The sequence below is a fragment of the Rhinoraja longicauda genome, chromosome 11, assembly GCF_053455715.1.
Source record: "Rhinoraja longicauda isolate Sanriku21f chromosome 11, sRhiLon1.1, whole genome shotgun sequence".
Lineage (NCBI taxonomy): Eukaryota > Metazoa > Chordata > Chondrichthyes > Rajiformes > Arhynchobatidae > Rhinoraja > Rhinoraja longicauda.
This window is the reverse complement of record NC_135963.1, coordinates 47,270,796-47,295,805: the sequence shown is the minus strand read 5'-3', so window position 1 is coordinate 47,295,805 and position 25,010 is coordinate 47,270,796. Positions and strand designations below refer to the sequence as shown.

Here is a 25,010-nt window from a genome sequence, read left to right as displayed (position 1 = left end):
TGTTATAAACTTTCTTGTCCTCTGCATGTCCAAGTGTCTTTCCTTTTTGTGTTCATGCAGTCTGTTTTTCATGTTTCTAAATAATTTACTCTGATACTTTATTCTCCTTTCTTTATCTATTTCTTTGTAATTTTTAATGAATTCTAAAACATACCTACAGATTTCTTTCTCCTGCAAATTTTATATATGCCTTTTCCTTAAATTTAAAATTCCCTTTAGTTTTTCCTGTCATTCTTGGTTGGACCACTTTACCTGGTGTTACTTTTGCTTAAGGGAATGTGTATGCAACTCACATTTTAAAATTTTAAATGGCGGTCAATCTACTACCACCAAACTGCCCTTATACCTTCTTGGTTTCCATGAAAATCCCAGTTTAGCACAAAATCCCTGCCTTCAGATTGAGCTGCGTCACTTAAAAAGTGATTGCAAAATTTAATCTCACTTTTTTCACGGGGCCCTTCACAACAAAGTTATTAATTTCTTATTGCATAATATCAGATTGTAAATAGCCAGCTGCTTGGTTGGTTCTTCAAAAACGTATCTGAAAATGATCTTATACACATTCCAGGAATTCAGTTGCTACATTGTTAGAACTAATTTTAATCTATCTACTCTCTATGTAATTTAAAGTCAGCCTTCATTGCTGTATTATTTTTGTTGCATGATCTTTTAATTTCCTTATTTAGACACTGTTCTTATGAGAATTACTATTTGTTGGCTTACAGAAACAACTATTCTGTGCTTTGCCTTCTGCCGATTCTCAATTCCACCCAATTAATTCTAATACTATCCCTGATTGGCCATGTCAAGATCCTTCCAAACAACTATATTGATGTCATCTCTCATTAACAGAGCTATGCACCTCCTTATCCTTTTTTGTCTATCCTTCCTGAATCTCATGTATCCTGGAAGATCTAGCATCCAGTTTGAGGCATCATGAACCACATTTTTGTAAAGGCAATTATATCATGCCCATTTACATCTGGTCTAGCAATTAATTCCCCCATCTTGCTGCTGATGCAGTGCTCATTTAGATATGATTCTTCTAAATTTGTCTTTAGACTTTTGACTATACTGTATGTTTCAATGAGGTCCCCCCCATCATTCTTCTAAACTCCAGCGAGTACAGGCCCAGTGCCGACAAACGCTCATCATAGGTTAACCTACTCATTCCTGGGATGAAGTTTCCTGGGATTGTGTTTCCTACTCAAACCAGCCTATGCTTTGGGACCGTCAGCTTTAAACACCAAGGGACCATCAGATGAATCGGCTAACATAAATTATCCATTGACATTGCAGACTTCAACATGCGGGTGACCATCAATAAAACAGCTGCCGAAGATGCTATGAGCAGAATACCGTACATCATCAAGACGCTTGACAATGCGAACACGATGACTGATCAGGCTGCGAATAACCTGGGAAATGCGTTAGCAACTGCCAAAGATGCTAAGGGAAAAGCCGAGCTGGCTGATAGAATTGCCAATAATATTCAAAAGGTATTATTCAGTTAATTTTCTGCTCTGTGATAATGCAGTGAAACTAAATGTTTCAACTTTTGCACTTCCCCAAATCCTTTTCTTTTCCTCACCTCCTGTCCTGTTCCCCTCTCGCTGTTCACCCTTTCTACCAATTACCACCGCCAGATAGTGCAGAGGGAACTAATTCTCAGCCTTTCACTTCCTTCTGCGGGCAATATTCACACCCCATTTGCCACGGCTATTGGGAGAGGTGGAAAACACGTTTGTGTGGCTCGAGGTTGAGACGTGCATCAAGAACCGTGCAGTCAATTCATAATTAGATGCCAGGACTTTTTCTAGGCTTGTGGAATCATATTTCAGCATAAATCACCTACATCAACAGAGCAAAAAATTGTAGGAAATGAAAATGAATACAAGAAAATATAACTGTATGGAACATTTCCCTTGCACACAAAGTAATTTGGCAATCAAAACAAGGCAAACTTGGATAGTTGGAATTCATGGATGACATTTCCAAGATCAAAACCACATACATAATAGGTAAGAGTGTCTCTGAAGATCCTTCATTGCTTCTACTCTGGGGCTGTAGAGAGCATCCTGTCCGGCAACATTACAGTCTGGTTTGGGAACAGCTCTGCCCAGGACAGGGTGGCCCTGCAGAGAGTAGTGCGTTCGGCAGAACGCACCATGGGAACTACACTCATCCCCCTGCAGGACCTATACATCAGGAGGTGCAGATCCAGAGCAAGTAAGATCATGAGGGACCCCTGCCACCCCAGTAACGGACTGTTCCAGATGCTACGATCAGGCAAACGCCTCCAATGTCACGCTGTGAAAACGGAGAGGATGAGACGGAGTTTCTTCCCACAGGCCATCAGGACTGTCAACTTTTATAACCCCAGAGACTAAATTTTTGTCGACACTAATAGTAACTTATTAACTTTATTTATATGCTGTAACTGTAATTCTTTTTGTGCACAACCCGCAGGCATTGCCACTTTCATTTCACTGCACATCGTGTATGTGTATGTGACAAATAAATTTGACTTGACTTGACTTGACTTGAGATAGTTGATCAGTTTTACTTCCTGTTTTGAAGACCTCCAGAATAATTTATTTTACGCGTTTGTTCACACCTTACTTTAAAAAATGAGCCATGTCAGAAATGTGACTGACATTTTAAACAAATATGATTAGCAACATTACTCCTGCACTGACATAATTTATCAATGGCAAAATCCTGTAGAATTTGTCTTTAATACTCTAGATTGTCGTCTGGAAAGTCATCTCCAACATGTTAGTTGACAATAAATTTCAACACCTGATCTCCCGGTTGCTAAACCCTTTAATTCCCCTTCCCATTCCCACACAGACCTTTCTGTCCTAGACCTTCTCCATTGTCAGAGTGATACGAAACGCAAATTGAAGGAACAGCTTCTCATATTTCGCTTGGGCAGCTTACAACTCAGGTGTATGATTATTGATTTCTCTAACTTCAAGCAACCTCTGCATTCCCTCTCCTTCCATCCCTCCCCCACCCAAGTCACACCAGTTTTTCATTCTCACCGAGCAAACAGCTAACAATGGCCTGTTTCCTTTATCATTGTTACTCTTTTACACAAGTTTCATTCATTTGTTCTATATCTCTACATCATCGTCTATACCTCTTGTTTCCCTTCCCCGTGACTCTCAGTCTGAAGAAAGGTCTTGACCCAAAACATCACCCATTCCTTCTCCCCAGAGATGCTGCCTGTCCTGCTGTGTCTAATTTCAACATGTTATTGTTTCCATCCTAATAACAGAAGGCAGTTGAATCGCTATTTGATGCAGAAGCTGCATTAAATGATATCATCTTATTGGATCAAAACGTGACTGAAGTAAATAGACAATTGAGACAGCTGGAGATCGATTTTGCTAATAAACAGAGATCTGTGAATGAAGATACTTCCATGGCCGAGACGGTAAGGTTATTTGTGATACTTTATTTTTCACATTCAAGTTTTACCTCTCAAATAATCCACTTACTGTGATTGATTCGAATATCGAGTTACAAATCTTGAAGGGATTTCACTGGTTTCTGTCCAAGGGGAGAAATATGTCATCTTGGGGAAAGGAATGCAATAAGTCATTGTATTCTAGTGTAAAACTGTTCAAATAAGATAATATGAGTTCAGAAGTGGTGTATTTTTATAAGTTGTCACAGACAAGGATTCACCTAATCTGTGCCCCTCATGAATGTGTACACCTCTATAAGATCATCAGGTCAGCCAGCATCTCTGCAAGATAAGGGTCGGTGACGTGTTGGGTCGGGACCTTTCATCACACTAATTGTGGTAGGGGGCAGAATGTTGGAAAAGGGGTCGGGTGGAATAAAGCCTGGCGAGTGATAGGTGGATAGTGGGGAGGTGGGTCTTGATGGGCAGATGGGTGGACAAGGGCCAGAGATGAAAAGAAGACGAACGGCTGTATGACGAGGAGAGGAGTGAAATGTGGAACCAGGGGAAGGGATATGAGTGGAGGAGGATGGGGAGAGGGGGGCCGGGATAGTGGGGGAAATGGGTACGTATTTGTGCACACGGAAGGGGTGGTTGGGTTTGGGTTGTTCGCTGAACATCGGTGTGAACATTGAATTCTCCAATACTAGGTAACAACCCAACCATCCCACCGCACCCATGCCGACCAAGTTGCCTAACTGAGCTAATCACACTGGCCTACCCTTTTAAAAGATCGGGCAATTAAAGACTATGAGTAATTGGCAGAGAAGCTGAGGCCTGGGGCAGACTGGAGTGGTGGGGCAGTGGCTTACTCCTGCGCTGTTTCTTATGTTCTTAACGGGGGGGGGGGAGAAAATCACTTCCTTTCTGGATTCCCCCTTGTTTGAGACTAAAAGCACTGTCTTCACCACTGCCTGGGTTAGAATAAAATATTTGCATCAAAAGCTGGAGCTTTTCTAGTCGGTTAAGTGTTTTCATTTTGAAACATTGTGTTTAATCACTTGTTCATTGCTTCAGATTGCAGGCACTGTAGATGCAGCAACTGTGAACACAGGAAATGCAAAGGATTCTGTGACTGAAACAATGAAATTGATAAATGATATGCTGCTTTCTATGGGTAAGTAAGCATGACAGGTTTATAAGTGAGCTGCACTTGCATTTTTCCAAATAATTGCAACCAAAAAATGTTCATCAAATATAGAATTTAAGTAATAGAAATAGTACCTCACTGCAGAATAGCATGTGTGCAGCTAAGGACTAAAGTAGTCGTATCGGCCAAATTGGAGAAGAGGGGCTGGGTTGAGGCGGCTGAGAGGCAACGTATCTGAATTGAAGAATAACTATTCCTCAGACTTTCCGAAAGTAAAATACAGCTCCGAAATAGCCTTGTCCTTCCAACCAATGTCTGCCGCTATTTATAATCCATTTGGGCCCCAGTCCACCTTGAACCAATTCCCTCCTCTGTCCCTTTTATAAACAATACCAAAACTGGGGACAACTGCAACAAAATACAAAAATACATTAATAACCTCTTCCGCTTGTGCGAATTCAACCTTTTAAAAAATATATCTGTACTTTTGCCTCCCAATCATTGTGAAACACAAATTTTCCCCACTCTCTGGGTAAAGAGGTTCCTACTACTCACGTTTTTAGCTAGACCTCACAGAATCTCTTGTTCTGATCCTCCCCAGAAGTGGAAAGACTCTTGCAATGTCTACTCCACCAAAACATTTAATAAATGTAACTAGCTCTTATTAGATCACCCACAAGGCTCTTGTACAAGAAAACCAGTCCGTTCATTCTTTCATATCAGGCATAGCATTGTGGATCAGGTGCCAACCTTATCAATTATTTTACATACACTTTGATGCACATACAGTATTTACTCTTCACAATATAACAGTATTTGCTAGCCAATGTCTAAGGTTCTGCATAATTACTCAATTCGATTTCTAGAAATAAACCATAGAGCCTAATTTCTTTGGTTTATTGACGTGTACTAGTGATTCCTGCTCACGTGGTTCTCTACTGCATTTGAATTCCAAATTTAAGCAATAGAAAGCCACAAGACCTCGTTTCAACAAAATCTGATACTTAACATTTGAAATTATTTTGCTCATCAAATTAATTCAAATCCTCTTGTATTTGGTTGCAAGTCCCCCCAAGCTTAATGCTGAAACTTGCATTGATATCCTTTGTACAGGACTCCTTTGGAGAAGTGTTTGCCACTTTTAACTGTGTGGGAAATAGGGATTTCAAGAATATTAAATCACTTATTAAATACAGTGCTGTGTAGGAAAGTTTCATTTTAACCCCATTGTTCAGGCTTCGAATTGATGTACGCAATGATTTATTCATGAATTTTCTCACTAAGACCAAACTGCAATGGTTAGGCAACACACGGTATGTGGGGCATCTTCAATAAGCCAAAAATGAGAAAGACCAAAATCCATTGGGGTTTGAGGCAAATGTGTCAAGCATGGAATAAAACTCTGCGCAAGTAGCCCTTTTTTTAGTTTAGAGATACAGCGCAGAAACAAGCCCTTCATCCCACCGAGCCCGCACCTCACATTATACTCTATCCTACACACACTAGGGGCAATTTACACTTGTACCAAGCCAATTAACCTATAAACCTGTATGGCTTTGGAGTGTGGGAGGAAACCGATGATCTCAGAGAAAACCCACGTAGGTCATGGGGAGAAGGTACAAACTCCATACAGACAGCACCCGTAGTCGGGATCGAACCCGGGTCTCTGGTGCTGCAAGCACTGTAAGGCAGCAACTCTACCGCTGCGCCACTGTGCTGCTCTTCTGAACTTACTAATATTCTAAGATAAATGTATGGGAACCAGATCTAGTGCCTTTTTACTCTTTACAATACCACACAATACAATACAATATATCTTTATTGTCATTGTACAGGGGTACAACGAGATTGGGAATGCGCCTCCCATACGATGCAATAATTTAATTAATTTAAACGACAACAACCCAACGAAACTCAAATATCCGTGGCTTTACTGGTATTTCCTTCTCTCTAAATGGTTTCTAATTTCGTGACATCTGTCCATTAATTCCATAAAATGTCCTGATTTTCCCAAGGACGCATCGCTTAGTCAATGATTGTGTTTCATTTACAGATAACCCAGCCACGATTGACACTACCAAGTTAGAAAATGTGGAGATTTCACTTCAGATCTTCAAAAATCAATGGATTAATGAACTGGAATCGAGTTTTCAACAATTGACAGATGCTGCTGCTTTGCAGCAGAAAACAATTGCAGCTTTTGACCACCACATCGTTGACATCCGTGGAGATATTAGAAATCTTGAGCTGATCAGAGACACTTTACCCACAGGATGCTTCAACACAGCAGCAGTTGAAAGGCCCTAATTGCATGGTGTTCCTACCAAAACTTGCATCACTAACATTAAATTATGAAAATTTACTAATTTCAGAAAAATCTTACATTTCATACAATACCACAACCATCCAGAGAAACTGACAACATCTAAACAACATGTGCAATTTTATTAAATGACATCTGGGTCTAATATTATCATAATTATTGCAACACTTAGTCCTTGTCATACAGTTACAATGGCAATTTTGGTGCTTATCCCGAACAATCTATCCCTTACCACCCTGTCCAATCTCCGGTCCATCTCTAGGCTAAAATTAAGGACTTGGTTTCATCATTTTTCAAAAATTGGCCATGACCAGAGCAGAATATTGTTGTTTATCTTTCACACGCAGTCACAGCTTTATCACCGTAACAGTTTGTCACTATTGGTCGTTATGGTAAAAAGAAAATGGATGTGAGCTTAGTTGTGCAATGAACATCATGGCCGATTAGTTTCATCGTGTAGTGCATCACTTCATTTCTTTCACCTGCCATAAATTTTACAAAGGACTGAAACCACCGCAGCATGCTATGGTAATTTGAGGTCCCTTCTGCTCAGCTTTTCACAGGGAGTGTGCCAGATAAAATTTGTATGAACGCCTTTTATAGGGTACTCGCTTCAAGGATGCCACAACCTGATCACTGAACCTGAACTTTTTCATTGAACACCATTAGCTTACGTCAGAACACACAATATTCAGAAAGCTTTTGGCAGCATGGTCACCTTTCACAACAGCAGCCTCAAATCTCAAACTTTCCACAGGAGATAATTATCATTGGAGATAATCCTGAATATTGCTATAGAGTATTTCTGGATCTCAAAAGATGTGTGAATTAATTTAAGCAGCTTGATAATCGACTCTGGAAAACTCAATGAATGCGGAATTATTGAAAACTAATGCATTCTGCCTCTCAGACTGCACCCCACTGAAACAGTGCGATGCTGACAAAAATATTGCAGTTTTATAACTGGTCACGTCCTTGGGATGTCCCATAGTGTTTTACAATCAAAGACTGTGTCAGCAAAAGGAGAAACTACTGAATGAGTCTGGATATTTATATATTTGTTGCTTAGACACAATCGACATGTTCTATGATGCGGGAAGACTGTTTTATTTTGCACCATGCTTTCCCTGTTGCAATCAGTTGCTTGAACATTTCAGGCAAGCGAATTTAGGGATAATGTGATCCATTCTAGTGAAATACTAGACATTTTTGTACCTGTTCTTATTTATTTAGACTCTCACTTTGTTACGTGATTTTTAAATATAACCCTTGTGGATTATGATACCTCTGAAGAGCTGGATACTCTTCATCCATTTCATTCATCTTTCGCAGGGCTCAAATTCTGAATTTGGTTGCCTGCAATAAAATGTCATTTGAATCAAACATTAGTTGGGAGTAAAAGGGACAGCCAATACAATGGAGGGACCAGAGGCAAATTGGTGCTGGGATGTTTCAGTAAAATTGTTTGGCTTTTGCCTAAACACAGCACAGCCAAGTAAATGAAGTCACCATGCTAAATGGCATGTTACTCTTGTCTCCTGAAGATGCTCTCTCTTCACTTACAAAATGGACCTTTAAATACTCCATAGGATGCTCAGATGTAATGTAAAATAGCACTTTCTCCCTTTTTGTCATGGATAGGTCATCTACACTATAACCAAAAAAGGTATATTTGAACTGCTGAAGTCTGACTACATTGTGTTTTTCTGCATGTAGTTTTAGGATTCTTTATTTAAATGTCTCAGTATTAAAATTGTGCTTTGAAGACACTTTTGCCTTAAAGTATTTGAAGTCATTCATTTGCAAATAACTGTTGTTCCGATGTTTTGTCTGTAAAGTTTATTCTACCAGTCAAATAAAAATATTTAAAATAGTTGTTACAAATATAAGTAGAGATTTTGATTTCAATTGTAAAACATTGCTAAAGAGCGACACAAATGGTTTATTGGATAAATACACAACTTGGTTAGTAAGGGCGACAAAGGTTACATGTAGAAGGCAGGAGAATGGGGTTGAGAGCGATAAATATATCAGCCAAGGTCGAATGGCGGAGTAGACTCGATGGGCCGAATGACCTAATTCTGCTCCTATGTCTCATGAGCTTATAATTATTAAAGTAAAGAATTCTGAAAAGGCTAATTTGAGCCATATTTAATACCGATTTAAGTTAGCTTATGTGACATTTAACTTTTAGAAACTGGGCCAGTGTCTCCCAAAATGGAAGCCCCCTGGACCAACCAAGAATGCAACTCGGGGGTATGGGGAGGAGAATTAACCCTTCTACTGTGAACCAGTATTGTGGGCTCTTTTAACTTCTTGATTAGAACGGGTGTCAAGGGTTATGGGGAGAAGACAGGAAAATGGGACTAGGAGGCAGAGATCAGCCATGATTGAATGGCAGAGTAGACTGGGCCGAAAGGCCTAATTCTACTCCTATAACGTGACCGTGAACTTCCCCAAGAGAGCAGTGTGCATCTCCCGACCTAAAAATCAGTGACGCCTGCTGTCTCACACCAGCACGCACTGGAGTTCTTACTGAAGGACTTCCCACCAGTGGACCTCCATTCTGCTCCTCCTCCAAACTACGACCACCTTCACCGGTAACCAGACAGTGCCACGTGACCGGGGAACAACTGTCACATCCAAACCTGCAGCGTCAGCAACCAGGTTGTCATGGTTTCAGTACCTCTGTTACTGCTTGTCATTTACGGTCCAGGACAAGGCATTAACAAGGTCACATGGGCAGAGATATGTTCACGAGTAATGGATCTCTGCCTCCTAATCCCATTTTCCTGTCTTCTTCCTTGACACCCCGTTCTAATCAAGAATTTGTCTATCTCTGCCTTAAAAATATCCACTGACTTGGCCTCCACAGCCCTCTGTGGCAATGAGTTCCACAGATTAACTACCCTCTGACTAAAGATATTCCTCCTCACCTCCGTTCTAAAAGCGCAACCTTTAATTCTGAGGCTGGGACCTCTGGTCCTAGACTCTCCCACCAATGGAAACATCCTCTCCACATCCGGTCTATCTCTGCCTTTCATTATTCTTCCCAGAGGCCCAGTGCCGTCAAACGCTCTGACGTTTGGAGCACTGGCAAGAGTAATGGCCACCTGGGCAGGAGTGCCAGCGTGAGTAATAATGTGAGTAATGGCCACCTGGTCAGGAGTGCCAGCGTGAGTAATAATGTGAGTAATGGCCACCTGGTCAGGAGTGCCAGCGTGAGTAATAATGTGAGTAATGGCCACCTGGTCAGGAGTGCCAGCGTGAGTAATAATGTGAGTAATGGCCACCTGGTCAGGAAGTACTGGCAGGAGGAATGGCCACAGGCATGAATACTGGCGGAGTAATGGTCATATGGGCAGGAGTACTGATGTGAGGAATGTCCACTTGGGAAAAAATACAGGTGTGAATAATTGGCACCAGGGCAGGAGTACTGGCATCCGTAATGGCCACCAGGGGAAAAGTGCTGATGTGACCAACGAGTGACCAACAAAGTGCTGATGTGACCAACCTCGGTAGGAGCTGTGGTGTGAGAATGGCTACTGGAGCTGGAGCACGAGTGGGTAAGGGCCACCTGGCAGCGGCCCCATCAGAGTACTGGTTCTGTGGGCAGGAGCTCTGGGGTGAATAATCGGCATTCGGGCAAGAGTACCTGCATGAGTAACGGTCATGTAGGGAGGAGTACCGGAGACACGCGTGACTGCAGATTGTGGAATATGAAGCAAGTTTGAAGAAGAGTCCCAACCTAAACGTCATCTGCGCATTCCCTCCACAGGTTCCTCCAGTAATCTGTTCTTGGGCAGGAGACCTGGCGTAAACAGTAGCACAAGGCCAGTGTATTAGTGTGAGTAAAGCTTCTCAAAGGGTTGCAAGAGCAATGAACTGACAGATGAATGAAAAATAATGATGGTTGTCTTGACTCCTTTCTAAAGAAAAGTTTATTACTCTTTGGATAAATTACTTTTATTTTAATATAAACTATTTATTTATGGTCCATTTCTTTGAGCATGGAGCCTTTTTTTTTGCAAAAGTGAATGAGATTCAGGAAACAGCATAAACTGTTCAAAAGTCTTCAAACTGAAAATATCAGAGACGTTATTTACAGGCTTAGACATTTTTATGTGTTTTGCGGGATTTTTCAATACCTATTTCTGTTGCCATTGCAGTTTAAATTCCAAATTGTCATTTTGATGGATTGAGTTAGCATAATATTTCCTCACCCTTTAACACATCTGTTCAACAGAGTGGAAAAGGTTAGTGCAGGTTTCGACTGCTGCATTGCCCCTTGCAATTTCTGACTGAGCTGGGGAGCAGTATCACAAGTAAAAATGTTAATGCACAACTTTACCTTGGAAAAAGGGCCATAAGGTGCCTGGTTGTCAGAGCCACTGAGATCATAAATGTCTAGCATCAAACATGTTCATAGGTGTTCGGAGCAGAATTAGGCCATTCGGCCCATCAAGTCTACTCTGCCATTCAATCATGGCTGATCTATCTCTCCCTCTATTCTCCTGCCTTCTCCCCATAACCCCTGACACCCGTACTAATCAAGAATCTAACTATCTCTGTGGAGATTTGGCTGGAACTAGGCCACCTACCACATCAGGTAAGGACAAATTGGAAGCATTCTTAACCCAGAGCTGATGCTGCTGTTGAGCAGAGGGTATGATTGCTAGAGAGACATAAATTACGTTGATCGCTTTGTATTAATGTAATTAATTTTGATGTAAGTCTGCTTCTTTATTGCCAATATCTCCCTGGCAATGGTTGTGCTTAATTGTCTTTATTTTGGGTATATGTGCACAATGTGTTATCAGGTAAAAGTAAAGCACATCGTTAGTAGGCAAAGCAAAATCTTAACCAGCTTCATTTATACAAAGATAGAAATGCTGGAGTAACTCAGCGGGACAGGCAGCAGCTCTGGAGAGAAGGAATGGGTGATGTTTCGGGGTCGAGACCCTTCTTCGGACTCAACCCGAAATGTCACCCATTCCTTCTCTCCAGAGATGCTGCCTGACCCGCTGAGTTACTCCAGCATTTTGTGTCTATCTTCGATTTAAACCAACATGTGCAGTTCATTCTTATTCATTTATACAAAACCTGGTGACTGGTTCTCATCCATATCAGGTGACCAAAAGCTGTAAATATTGAGGATGTTGAAATCTGACATAGAAACACCAACTACTTGCAGATTGGACAACATCAGTGCATAGAAAGGTTGGTGGGCCAGATATTGCTGGCATTGGCCTACCCTCTGCTTGCACCACATATGTGGGGGGTCAATTTTGCTGGCTTGTAGCCTCCTGGGTTCCTGTGGTGCAGTCTAGTGGCAGCAACGCAAGGAGACACTGATGAAACCCCATGCCCAGGACAGTCCTCACAGCATTGGTTTGGTTCCATCAATAACTTTGGCGGCTGTGAGAGGGATCTGTGTTTTTAAGTGTGCCTGGAGCTCTTGGATGTTTTAAAACATGTGAAATAATATCCACAATGAAATGAAAAGTATTTAAAAAATATTAAGCTTAATTAAAAATAACGAATAAAATTAAATACTTAGAAAATTCATTAAATTACTGAGGATAGAAAACGAGTACATTCTAAAAATAACAATAAAACTGCCTCCCTCCCTCCCTCCCTCCCTCCCTCCCTCCCTCCCTCCCTCCCTCCCGCCTGCCCTGCGATTCTCGTAAGGTTTCGTAATCCTGAATCAGGCTGTACTTGGTACAGAATCAAAGAAATACTTCCTCACCATAAACATTGTTGAATCACTGCAAGATGGATCTCTGCATTTGGAAACATGGAATCCAGCCACACAACACAGAAAAATGTCCCCTATTAACATGTGCCAAATATGTTTCGGACTTCTCATGTGTGGAAATGCTGTTTGCTGGCCTTTGCCACCAAAATCTGAGCCAATGTTTCTTATGAAAGATCATCAGACCTAACATTTAATTCTGTTTGCCTTGCCAAGGACACTGTCTGATCTGCACGTTTAATATTCATTTAAGATAGATTATTTTTGTTCTCGGGGGACAAATGTTAAGTACCAATGTTGTAACCTGAGGTTAAACTTGTGCAACACTAATTATTAAAATCGTGTAGCAATACAGCTTAGATAGCTGATACAGACCCTCAATATCTCTCGTCAACCACGTTTCCCTAAACTTGCCAGACTTGACTTTCATCCTAACAAACATACTAGCCCTGACCTCTTGTTATCTAAATTTTAAAGGACTCACACTTGCCAGATGCTCCTTTACTTGCAAGCAGTCTCATCCTGTCACCCTCTGAAAGTTCCTGCCTAATTCCTCAAAAATTGGCCTTGTCCCATTAAGGATTTTAACTTGTGGACCAGTCCCATCTTTCGCCATAACTATGTGAAAACCAACGGAATAATGTTTACTGGTCCCAAAGTGCTCCCTCACTGATATTTCAGTCACTTGCCTTATATAGTTCCCTGTGACAAGGTCTGGTGCAGTACTCTCTCCCTAGATATTGATGAAGAAAGCTTTCTTGGGCGTATTTAACAAATGTTTCCTTGTCCAAGCCCTTTGCTCTGTGGGTGATCTGATCAATATTAACTAAGCTAAAATCTTCCATGAATACTCGACTACTGGGGGTCTATAATGCATTCCCATCAAAGTGATCAACTCCTTGCATCCAAATTGTGCGGACAATCACTGGACAATCCCTCAAGAATATTATTCTTGTCGCAATGTTTTTAAATCCTTCCTCAACAAAAAGGCAAACCCCCTTGTCAAAAGGGACCCCCACCCTCCAATTTCTCACCTGTACCTAAGATGACATATTACTTTAGCTGTGAGATGCTAAACTTTCTGTTGAAGCAAAATACCTGGAGTTTTTGCTCAGAGGTACAAGATTTAGCTGCAGTGAAATTTGGAGTATGTTTAACCGACGTTGTTTTCTCTTTAGTCTCCATTCACCTCTTCTCCATCCAAAAAATAACTTTAATTCTTTTTTGTGTTAAATTTTGTCAATGCATCTGAAAATCGTGGTCCCTGTAAAGATCGTGATCATTACTTTGCATGTGGATAAATGGTGGACACAAACTTGGAAATGTCCTTGAGGCTACCAAACCCTGCTGCTTTATTCTATCTGTGCCCCATCTCCACCAAATCTTCCCTCAGCCCCTTCAGTTCCAACCATAGACTATCTAACAATTTCCTGACAATTCCTCATATGTTTACTCTTTACCCTCTCTCGTAATGTCATGACCAGAATTGCATGGTGTGAATACTGTGCTGTGCTGCATACGGTTCCATACTGTAGGAGGTGGGAGGGCTCCAGGTGTGGCTGAAGTGAAAGGAATGTTGTCTCACCCCTCCCCTGCATACTTCTAGCTAACGTTCAATTACTTGAGACCAAACTTGAAGAGCTCAGAGCAAGGCTGCTGTTTCAAAGGGAGATCAGGACTGCAGTGTTATTTGTTTCATGGAAACATGGCTCACCCCTGACTCACCTGACCCTGCTATACAACCAAAGATAGACACAGATAGTTTAGTTTAGTTTAGTTTAGAGATACAGCGCGGAAACAGGCCTTCCGGCCCATCGATTCCGTACAGACCAACGATCCCCGCACATTAACGCCATCCTACACACACTAGGGACAATTTACACTTGTAACAAGCCAATTAACCTACAAACCTGTACGTCTTTGGAGTGTGAGAGGAAACCGAAGATCTCGGAGAAAACCCACACGGTCACAGGGAGAACGTACAAACTCCGTACAGACGGCAGCTGTAATCGTAATCGAACTTGGGTCTCCGGCGCTGCAAGCGCTGTAAGGCTGCAACTCTACCGCTGCGCCACCACCACCAACTACACTCATGTTGCAGAACCTCCTTCCTCTTCCTACCTCTACCGTTTGTGCCAACATGCACAACAATATCCGGCTGCTCCACCTCCCCCTTGAGGATGTCGTGCAGCCGCTCTGAGATGTCATGGGGCCCTGGCACCAGGGGAGGCCAGCGCACTTCCCTGGAGTCTCAGCTACTGTCACAGAATCTCCTGTCGGCACCACTGACTATAAAGTCACCTCTCACTACGGCTCTGCCTGACGTCACCCTTCCCTGCGGAGCCTCAGCACCAGGGTTGACGTCAGAATGTTAGTTCAGTTACTTTAAATTTTTTAATTGCTTTCAATCTATTGTAAATTATTAACAAATGTTATCTGTACTTTTTTTTCTATTGAAACAAAATCAAAGAGGAGGTGAACTTGAGTCAACTCAGGGAGTGCCTTAAAGCCCATCGATTCCAAAAGCTTGGGTTTGTGAACTTGACGTAATTGGAAAAAGGGAACAAGCGAGTGCATGTAGAGTGAGGTCCACGAACTCCTCTCTCTGCCGCCCACTGCCCCGGCCTACAGGAACATGTTAAGGAAGAATTTAATCATGTGTTTAACATATCCCTGCAAAAAGGGGTGAAATTAAAATTTCTCTGCACCGAAGGGGAGCATAAAGAAGGAAAGGGTTACCAAGAGCTTGAGATGCACCCCCCCTCTTTGCCCTCCCCCCATTCACCACCTCTCCCCCCTTGCTACCCTTCCTCCCCCCTACCGTTTACATGCTTCAAGTCAAGTCAAGTCAAGTTTATTTGTCACATACACATACACGATGTGCAGTGAAATGAAAGTGGCAATGCCTGCGGATTGTGCACAAAAAAGAATTACAGTTACAGCATATAAATAAAGTTAATAAGTTACTATAGTGTAGACAAAAATTTAGTCTCTGGAGTTATAAAGGTTGACAGTCCTGATGGCCTGTGGGAAGAAACTCCGTCTCATCCTCTCCGTTTTCACAGCGTGACAGCGGAGGCGTTTGCCTGACCGTAGCATCTGGAACAGTCCGTTACTGGGGTGGCAGGGGTCCCTCATAATCTTGCTTGCTCTGGATCTGCACCTCCTAATGTATAGGTCCTGCAGGGGGACGAGTGTAGTTCCCATGGTGCGTTCTGCCGAACGCACTACTCTCTGCAGGGCCATCCTGTCCTGGGCAGAGCTGTTCCCAAACCAGACTGTAATGTTGCCGGACAGGATGCTCTCTACAGCCCCAGAGTAGAAGCAATGAAGGATCCTCAGAGACACTCTGAATTTCCTCAGCTGTCTAAGGTGGTAAATGCGCTGCTTTGCCTTACCCACCAGTGCGGCAATGTGCGTTGCCCATGTCAGAACCTCTGTGATGTGGACTCCCAAGTATTTAAAACTGCTCACCCTATCCACAGTAGACCCATTTATCTCCAGTGGCGTGTACGTCCTTGGATGTTTAGCCCTTCTAATGTCCACAATCAACTCCTTCGTTTTAGTGATATTCAAGAGGAGGCTATTGTGCTGACACCAGAGTGCCAGATCAGCCATCATCCCCTGTCTATATGTATTGTATTGTATGGCACTGTCTAATTGTATTGTACTGTATCGTATTGCACTGCACTGTCATCCCCTGTCTATATGTTTTGCATTTGTATTGCACTATGGCCCCCGGATGCACTCTGTTTAGTCCCATTCGTTGCATGATCTGTAAGGAGTGGAATGACAAATAAACTAAATAAATAAAATTAATAAATAAATTAAAATAAATACCTCCCCCCCCCCCCCCCCCCCACTCCCTCATCCCCCCCCCCCCCCCATGTCTAAGGCAGGAATCAGTACGACAGCACTAAACTCAATCCTACGGTTTAGGTTAGAATTAATCTTCTTCATCAGATCTCCTGTTCTGAATCATATACATTCCTGCCTGTTACATTTCCAATGACAGAGTTTGTGGGTTGCTATTCTCCTTACACATTTTGTTTCAAAATTTATAGTATAAATGCATCTCATTGTATTTGAAGCTTTATGTAGATCCACTCAAATTAATTCTTGCAAAACATGTATTAGTAGCAAGAATGCTCAAGCTTTTGAGATCATGCAATTCCTCAAACAGGCTTCATAATGTTAACTGTGATGCAATGTTACTCTTTGTCCGGCACCACAAGACAAACTTTATTAAGAACGTGCAACATTCAGGACTGTATGCGACAAAAGAGAGACAGAATCTATGGGCAACTATTTGTCAAGTTCAAAGGTAAACCTCAAGACTAAAAGCCCTTCGAATGTTCTTTGGTTTGAACATGTAATAGCATTTTGAAGTTCATGGTCAGCAAATTTAAGAACATGTAAAATTAAAAGGTCAACATTTTCAGCTGCACCATGTGTCAGCAGCTGTGAATAGGACAGATTATCCTGTTTATTGCTGACTCTTCACTAAGTGCAAATTCCCTTTGTTAATTTGGTATCCAAAATCAAGATCTGTGACAGCTTAATACGTCTATTCAAGTGAGACATCAATTTGTAATCTTGCTTAACTTCTAATAAGTTCTATACAGTATATCAGTGTGCGTCATTCATTCGAGCATAATTAGGTAAACCATCAGGAATTGAACTTGAAGTTCAAAATTGAATTTACGCTACTGAGGCTTATTACCAAGGCTTAAATATGTAAAGTTGAATAAGGATGGTCAAGAACCTTTATATAAAGGCAGGCATTGTGAAAGCAGCATGTCCTTCCACTAACTTATTTAAAATGGCTTCTGCAATGTCATTGGAGACTAGTTTTAACTTTGCTGCTGCTGTGTAGGAGTCCCAACAATGAAAGGAAGGGAGCGGACAGAGAAATCCTCGTGGTCCAGGTGGAACAAGCACGGTTGCCCCAAATCATCTCCCCATTTGTGCCAATTGTGCTCTCTTCTCCATGACCACTCCCCAGCACTCTGATGGCCCTGCCTCTTCCTGCTATGTTCGCATATATCACTTCCTCCTCAGCCCTCTCCACACCTGCCTGGATAGCCTCTCTCCACTCTGCCAGAATTTCTGAACTTCCTACCGCATCCTTCATTTTCCTGACCCGTTCTCTCTGAATGATCCGTCATTTTGTCTGCCGGTCAAGTAGATGGAAATCTGCTTAAAAAAAAAGACATTGACTATCTGTTCTGAAGTTCAGCAAAACATGTGGATTTCCAGTCTTGCAAGTTCACCAGTCACGTTCACATCTGGCTGCACTCTCTCCATCTCCCCATCAGTCTGAAGAAGGGTCTCGACCCGAAACGTCACCCATTCCTTCTCTCCAGAGATTCTGCCTGACCCGCTGAATTACTCCAGCATTTTGTGTCTATCCCCATCAATATTGGTGCCTTTTCCAATCCTTTATGTAACTTCTAAATGGAATGTTTATATATAGACCACTACATGCATTACTTCACGTTATTGCTGTTGCAAATTTTCTTTTTGTAACAGTTTAGACGGTGTTCATAATGTCTTTAATCTGGTTGTTTTATTCTCTTTGCCTCTCTGTCTGTCTTTCTTTTGCTTTTAGCTCGGATCTCAAAGGATCCAGAGGATCAGTTAAACTTGCTTCTTCTTCATAAAACATTCTTCACAAAGTGCACTGAAGCATCCTTTGCTGTGGTGGACCTTTCTAAGTTCTAAAACTCACTGAGGGAAAATCATGAGGGGAGTAGATAGGGTGAATGTACATTCTATTACCCAGAGTAGGGGAGTCAAGAACCAGAGGACATAGGTTTAAGGTGAGAGAGCAAAGATTTAATAGGAATCTGAGGGGAAACGTTTTCATACAGATGGGGTATATGGATCGAGCTGGGAGTTGAGCAGGTAATCTTACAACATTTAAAATATATTTGGACAGGTACTTGGATAGGAAAGGTTTAGAAGGATATCAGCCAAATATGGGCAGCTGGGACTTGCGCAGATGGGGCACATTAACACTACTTTACACACACTAGGGACAATTTACAATTTTACCAAGCCAATTAACTTACAAACCTGTTTGTCTTTGGAGTGTGGGAGGAAACTGGAACCTCTAGGGAAAACCCACACAGGTCATGGGAGTATGTACAAACTCCGTACAGACAAGTACCTGTGGTCTCTGGCGCTGTAAGGCAGCAACTCTAACACAGCACCACTGTCCTGCCGATATTGTCATAACATGCTTATCCAAATGAATTTCAATGGCACCAAACCTCACTTTTCAAAAATAATTTCATGTCTGACAAGTATCAATTGCTAATGTTTATTATTTCTGGGTTTACAATGGCCTGGGGCTCCCCTCCCCCATTCCCCAACAAACTGCCTGGATTACTAATTTTCTGTCATTGTATCTTATTATTTTCCTGTATCTTTGTGTATCAGGTAAGGAAACAGACCCTTTGACCCAACTTGTTAATGCCAATCAATTTGACATCCTGAGCTAGTCCCATTCGCCTGCAATTAGCCCATAATCCCTCAATAACCTTCCCATCCATACATCTGTCCAAATATCTTTAGAAAGTATCCACTTCTAAAGCATACTTCAGCAGCTCTTTTCAGATACTACCCTCCGAGTGAAAGTGTTGCTCCTGAGATCCCTCTTAAATCTCTCCTCTCACCTTAACCCTCTGTTTTGCAATTCTTCACCCTGGGAAAAAAGACTGTGAGCGTTCACTTTATCATGGCCTTCATGATTCTGCATACCTTAATCAGTTCAACCCACAGCCTCTTGCAGTCCAAAGAAAAATGCCCCATCCTATCTAGCCTCTCCCTTTAACAAGTTGACAAGTCCCGGTAACATCCTGGTCAATCTCTTCAGCATCTTGTTCAACTTAATCACATCCTCCTTTTGGATGGGCAACCAGAAATGCACACAGTATTCCAGGAATGGTCTCACCAATGACTTGTACAGCTGTATCGTGATGTCCTGTCTTTTGTACTGGCTACCCTTTCCAATGAAGGCCAGTGTGCCAAACACATTCTTCACTACCTTGTCCTCCTGAAAAGTCACTTTCAGGGAACTATGCATCTGTACTCCGAGATCTGTTCCACAGCATTTGTATAGATCGCTTCTACTCCAGTAGAGATCCCAATGATCCAAAAACCTGAATCCCCACGCCAGCTCCTCTACCTATCCTCTAATCCTGCCCTCACTAGCATATGGCACAATGTTTAATTGTCATATGAACCGGGAACAGAACGATTAAATTATTACTCGCTGCAGCTTAGCAGGCATTTAAAAGTAACAACTCAACAAATAAAGATACGATAAATGATCAGTAATACTATAACCAGAATAATAACCAGCCCGTAATAGTGCAAACTAAAGTATGTAGTGCGACCTGTACATGGTCCGTAGAGGTTTGGTGCTCAGGGAGGGTTGTGCAGTGTGGTTCAAAATCCTGATGGTAAATGGTAAGAAGTCGTTCTTGAACCTTCCTGATTGTAGCAACGAGATGAGAGTGTGGCCAGGGTCATGTGGGTATTAGCTGCCTTCTTGAGGCAGCGCTTCCTATAGATCCCTTCGATGATGGGGAAAGGTAGTTCCCATAATGGACTGAGTAATGTTCACCACTTTCTGCAGCCTCCTTCGATCTTGACCGTTCAAGTTACTGAACCAGGCCAGATGCAGCCGTTCAGTGTACTCTCTGAAGTACACCCCTGTAGAAGTACCCACCGACATGCCAAATCTCAAACTTATGAGGAAGTTAAGACGTTGATGAGCTTTATTTGCGATTTCTTCGTATTTCTGTTTTACTTTCAGATTTGCAGCATTTGTAATATTTTGATTTTGTATTGCTGTTCCTAGAACCGTGCAGCACAGAAATAAACCCAAGGGCACTAGTGTGCATCAACAATCAGCCACACATTTACACCAATCCTATATTAATCTAATTTATTATTGCCCCAATCAGCTTCCTTTGGATTCCTCCTCTAACCTACGGAACAAGAGCAATTAACACTGAACAATGAACCTATTTATCCAAACTATAATTTTCTCTGGTCAGTTTTCCCTCTTGAGAAAGAAATATGGCACTTAGTCAGATTATTTGGTAGATGCTGTGTTCATTTTGCCCTGAGGCAGTAACTGTCTAGTTCATTGAGCTTAGGTCGTTTACACCTCAGCTGTATGAATATTCGCTTGGGTAGTTTACACCCCAGCGGTATGAACACCCCACTCCCAGTCTCCTGACCTTTCTGTCCTGGGCTCCTCCATTGTCAGAGTGAGGCCCAGCACAAATTGGAGGAACAGCACCTCATATTTCGCTTGGGTAATTTACACCCCAGCGGTATGAACATTGACTTCTCTAACTTCAGATAGTCCCTGCTTTCCCTCTCTATCCCCTCCCCCTTCCCAGTTCTCCCACTAGTCTTCCTGTCTCCAACTACATCCTATCTTTGTCCCGCCCCCTCCCCTGACATAAGTCTGAAGAAGGGTCTCGACCCGAAACGTCACCCATTCCTTCTCTCCAGAGATGCTGCCTAACCTGCTGAGTTACTCCAGCATTTTGTGTCTACCTTCAATTTAAACCAGCATCTGCAGTTTTTTTCCCTACTATTTCATATGTACTTTAATTTCATCTTTAGCTCCTTACTCATGGTGGTCCACTGTCAGAAAATGGAATAAATAATGTGTACATGTAGGAGGAGGTTGAATGACACAGTCATTCACATCTGTGGTGGTAAAGAGTAGAAGGAACTGCAGATGCTGGTTTAAACCGAAGATAGACATAAAATGCTGGAGTAACTCAGCTGGACAGATAGCATCTCTGGAGAGAAGGAATGAGTGAGGTTTCGAGTCAAGACACTTCTTCAGACTGAAGTCAGGAGAAAGGGAAACGAGAGATATAGACGGTGATGTAGAGAGATATTGAATAAATGAATGAAAGGTGCAAAATTGTAACGATGATAAAGCAAACAGTTAACAATGGCATGTTTCTGTTATCATTGTTACTTTTTGAATATATTTCAATCATTTGTTCTACATCTCTCCACATCAACATCTATATCTCTCGTTTCCCTTTCCCCTGACTCTCAGTCTGAAGAAGGGTCTCGACCTGAAACATCACCCATTCCTTCTCTCCAGAGATGCTGCCTTTCCCGCTGAGTTATGTGAGGTTATCCACTTTGGTGGTAAGAATAGGAAGGCAGATTATTATCTGAATGGTGTCAAGTTAGGAAAAGGGAACGTACAACGAGATCTGGGTGTCCTAGTGCATCCGCCACTGAAAGGAAGCATGCAGGTACAGCAGGCAGTGAAGAAAGCCAATGGAATGTTGGCCTTCATAACAAGAGGAGTTGAGTATAGAAGCAAAGAGGTCCTTCTGCAATTGTACAGGACCCTAGTGAGACTGCACCTGGAGTACTGTGTGCAGATTTGGTCTCCAAATTTGAGGAAGGATATTCTTGCTATTGGGGGCGTGCAGCGTAGGTTTACTAGGTTAATTCCCGGAATGGCAGGACTGTTGTATGTTGAAAGACTGGAGCGACTAGGCTTGTGTACACTGGAATTTAGAAGGATGAGAGGGGATCTTATTGAAACATATGATTATTAAAGGATTGGACACATTAGAGGCAGGAAACATGTTCCCAATATTGGGGGAGTTCAGAACCAGGGGCCATAGTTTAAGAATAAGGGGTAGGCCATTTAGAATGGAGATGATGGAAAACCTTTTCAGTCAGAGAATTGTAAATCTGTGGAATTCACTGCCTCAGAAGGCAGTGGAGACCAATTCCCTGGATGCTTTCAAGAGAGAGCTAGATAGAGCTCGTAAAGATAGCGGAGTCAGGGGGTATAGGGAGAAGGCAGGAACGGGGTACTGATTGTGAATGATCAGCCATGATCACATTGAATGGCGGTGCTGGCTCAAAGGGCCGAATGGCCTACTCCTGCACCTATTGTCTATTGTCTATTGTGTTTATCTGTGGTGGTAATGATCCTGCTAATATATATTCCTATACCTGATAATTATATTTCATTGTCATTTTGAAGAATTTTACAAGATAATACAATAGCACACTAATATTTTTCGTACTATCTCAGTGCTATCTTTATGCTGGTCTGTGTATTATATTTGATTGCTGCCGTAGTCCCTCGATTTCAAAATAAATTATGAACCACTTCACAAAAAATATATATATACGTGTTTACAGAGAATTCCATTCATCAGTGTAGATATGTTGCTTAAAATATGGCACTGGTGCTCATTCCTAAAACACTTAGCATATTTCTGATGATATGGTACAAATAGTCCCATTCATACCAGATGTTGATGAATAGAACCCATTCAAACTCTTTGAACTTTTTTACATTGAAGGAAACCTAAATGAGTCCCATAATTCAAGCAGTGTACTCGTGGGACTGCCAGAAATCATGCAAACTCTGCTCTGTTGTTGGCAGGTTGATAGCATGAATCTTGAGATATATCTTTTGAAATTTCTATGGATCTCTCCTACATCCACCATTTTGAGGGAGGCTCAATCTACCAACCTTTGGTGTTATGTAGAAAGGAAGGATGTAAGATAAGGAAAATGTGTTGCTAAATTAAAATTTAATCAATCCTTGCCGCTGATATGCAACAAAATCACCTTAAGTATATAATTCCAGAAACAAATCAATGTGTCTTTGTGGAAGTGTATTTGGGAGTCTGGGAATTGCGGTCTGAGGGTCAAACAAGGCTGAGCTAAACTGATGACTTTGGTTCAGGGCAAACACTGCCAAATGAAAAAAGTGGTGTCCCAATCTCCACCACATAATCTTCAGCCTCGGCCGGCCGAGTTAAGTGTCTGTAATAACACCAGCTGCACCAGTGGTGGCTTAAACACATTTGTGAAGGCAAACAGCTTGTGGACTCTTTGCTCCTGAGAAGACGCAATTCTGATCCTGGGAGTTTTAATCACCTCCATTTCCCTTGTACACACGACCAACTCTTGCAGAAAATGACCAACACTAAGCTGTAAACTGTACACCCAGTGTGTGCTGGTTATAATAGTCTGATAGACATTAGGACCAGAAATTCCGATATTTGTATTCTAGTGTTCAAAAGTTTCATCAATAACAATGTTTACTTTAATTGTTACTCATTGATAGTAATTGATCATTTCCAATTCCTGCTTTATTAAAATTAATATGCATTCATGCATTTATTGTGTCCATCATTCATCCTTGCTAATCCAATTTCAATCTCGTAAATATGTCCACAGGAAGCTTCATCTTCTATTCCTTTTCCATCTGTTATTCTTTCCCATCTGCTTAGCAATGAAAGGCATCTGATCAAACCAGCTATTTTCTGTGCAGCACATTCCCAGAAATGTCGTATGAACTTGTCGGCATTCTTGAATGCATTCCATTTGGACATATTGCTGCATGATCATTCACTTTTTATTTTTAAATTAACGTTGTATTTTTAATTATCATCTCCATCAATACAAATGCCAGATTGGTTCCAGATAGAATTTCACTCAGTAGTAAGAATGGCATAGCTTTGGTTTCTATATCAAAGTTTCAACACTCAATCTAGCCAGGCGTTTACCTTCATATCAATTTCCAATTATCAGTTTGGTTGGATTTTACAGAGCAGAGACTCTATTGAAAACAGTGCAACAATGATTAGATCAATATTCCACCTATATTTCTTTATTTATCTCATTGCTACTTCATAGCGAGAGGATTTGAGTATTGGAGCAAAGAGGTCCTACTGCAGTTGTACAGGGCCCTGGTGAGACCACACCTGGCGTATTGTGTGCAATTGTTTTGGTCTCCTAATTTGAGGAAGGACATTCTTGTTATTGATGGAGTGCAGCATAGGTTCACCAGGTTAATTCCTGGGATGGTGGGACTGACATATGATGAAAGAATGGGTCGACTGGGCTTATATTCACTGGAACTTAGAAGGATGAGAGGGGATCTTATAGAAACATAAGATTTTTAAGGGATTGGACACATTAGAGGCAGGAAAAATGGTCCCGATTTTGGGGGGGGTCCAGAACCAGGGGTCACAGTATAAGAATAAGGGATGGGCCATTTAAGACTGAGATGCGGAAAAACGTTTTCACCCAGAGAGTTGTGAATCGGTGGAATTCTCTGCCACAGAAGGCAGTGGAGGCCAATTCACTGGATGTTTTCAAGAGAGAGTTAAATATGGCTCTTAGGGCTAATGGAATTGAGAGATATGGGGAGAAAGCAGGAAAGAGGTACTGATTTTGGATGATCAGCCATGATCATAATGAATGGGGATGCAGGCTCGAAGGGCTGAATGGCCCACTCCTGCACCTATCTTCTATGTTTCTATTTGAGACACAG

General features: G+C 41.8%; 1 protein-coding gene across 1 annotated transcript in view; it reads left to right on the top strand.

Moving 5' to 3' along the window:
* LOC144598135 (laminin subunit gamma-1-like) overlaps positions 1-8,670 on the top strand; it is a 66,602-nt gene extending 57,932 nt beyond the window's left edge. The window contains exons 20-23 of the mRNA XM_078408027.1: positions 1,300-1,499; positions 3,284-3,442; positions 4,493-4,592; positions 6,619-8,670. Coding sequence (XP_078264153.1) covers positions 1,300-1,499; positions 3,284-3,442; positions 4,493-4,592; positions 6,619-6,872 — 713 coding nt within the window. The 3' untranslated portion in view covers positions 6,873-8,670. The remainder of the gene's footprint in view (positions 1-1,299; positions 1,500-3,283; positions 3,443-4,492; positions 4,593-6,618) is intronic.
* Positions 8,671-25,010: the final 16,340 nt, after the last annotated feature.